The following is a 1,754-nucleotide window of genomic DNA, read 5'->3' on the forward strand; positions in this document are numbered from 1 at the left end:
TCATAAACATAACGAGCTCAGCACAGAAAATAATATGGAACAAAGAAACCAGGGACACCATGAAAAAACACTTAACAAAATGACAGCAACAAATTCAAACTTATCAATAATTACCACGAATGTTAATGGATTAAATGTACCACTCAAGAGACAGAGAGTTACAGATTGGATAAGAAAACAAAACCCATCAATAATGCTGCCTCAAAGAGACACACCTTAGAAATAATGACAAAAACCAACTAAAAATCAAAGGTTGGAAAAAGAGATATCAAGCAAATGGCAACAGTAAGAGAACAGAAGTGGCAATATTAATTTGTGATCAAATTGACCCTAAGACAAAAACTACTATACGAGACAAGGAAGGACATTACATAATGATTAAAGGATCAATTGAACAAGAAGATATAACCATAATAAATATATCTGGACCTAATGAAGATCCCAAAATAAATAAATCAGACTTCAAAAGAGCTGAAACGTCAAATAGATGACTCCACGGTCTTAGTGGGAGACTTTAATACACCACTCTCAATGAAAGATAGAATAATTGGAAAGAAACAATGTGTTCCCAATGCCTGGCAAAATGCCTAGCACATCATTCTAGCAGATACTAAATATTTATTCGTTAATTTGATTAAATGCACTTTATCATCTTTAGAAACATATTCCTTTCTAGGATTCAATTTATTTTTGGTTAACTTTTTAGTCAATTACAACTTAATAATTTTAACTATACTGTTATAGAGACTTACAATCAACATAGATAAGAGAGAAAAAGTTACCTTCTTTCCTTTCACTCTTTCCCATTAGGAAATCTTCTGTATAAGGTGTCATATCCAAACGTAATGGGAAGGAAAAATGTGTATTCACTTTCTCTTTCATCATAGTAACCATGTTAAAGGTATACCGCATAGTATTGAAACTCAGAATACGAGGCAGTTTCTTAAAACATGCCCTAAAAGACACAATTTCAGAACATATTTATTAAAAATTGTTTTTGAAAAATACTTTAACTGATTTCATTTATATTTCTATATTCAACTTAAAGTAAATTTAAAGTAATACTCTCAATCCCATTCTTACATGACTCTGTCCATTCTGAAAGAGCTTTCCTATGTCTATTAAGAAAAAAAAAATTACACTGCACTGTGGTAAATACTATAAGAATATAGCAAAGGGAGCAATGAAGGCATGACAAGGAGCCCCATCATACTCCAAACCAAAGAAGTCTTTCATTCAGAGGTTTCTTTTTTTTCCTCCTGTTTTAATAAGGATCAAAGTATTTACTTTTGTTAATGAGGATTACATAGACTGGCTATAACATTTACTAGATGTATGACCTTAAGCAAGCACATTACTAAATGTCAGAGCTTAATTCCTAATTTGTAAAATGGAGATTACAGTACCTATCCCATACTACACTTAGAATATTGCCTAGCAAATATATCTAATTCACTAAGTGGTTTAAAATCAGGAAGGGAGTGCATCAGGGTTGTATCCTTTCCCTGTACTTATTCAATCTATATGCTGAGCAAATAATTCAAGAACCTGGACTAAATGAAGAAAAACATGGCGTCAGGATTGGAGGAAGAATCATTAACAACCCGAGATACGCAGACAATACAACTTTGCTTGCTGAAAGTTAGGATGACTTGAGGCACTTACTGACGAAGGTTGAAGAATACAGTCTGCAGTATGGATTATGTCTCAATATAAAGAAAACAAAAATCCTCACAACTGGACCAATGAGCAGC

The 1,754-nt window shown here is 32.7% G+C and overlaps 1 protein-coding gene across 1 annotated transcript in view; it reads right to left on the bottom strand.

The window, feature by feature from the left end:
- The window catches only part of USP34 (ubiquitin specific peptidase 34), a 312,910-nt gene that overhangs the window by 65,902 nt on the left and 245,254 nt on the right, over positions 1 to 1,754 (bottom strand). The window contains exon 49 of the mRNA XM_042780562.1: positions 783 to 955. Within this exon, the coding sequence (XP_042636496.1) occupies positions 783 to 955 (173 nt within the window). The remainder of the gene's footprint in view (positions 1 to 782; positions 956 to 1,754) is intronic.

The sequence above is a fragment of the Orycteropus afer genome, unplaced genomic scaffold, assembly GCF_000298275.1.
Source record: "Orycteropus afer afer isolate SDZICR_OR568_19922 unplaced genomic scaffold, OryAfe1.0 scaffold00046, whole genome shotgun sequence".
NCBI classification, from domain to species: domain Eukaryota; kingdom Metazoa; phylum Chordata; class Mammalia; order Tubulidentata; family Orycteropodidae; genus Orycteropus; species Orycteropus afer.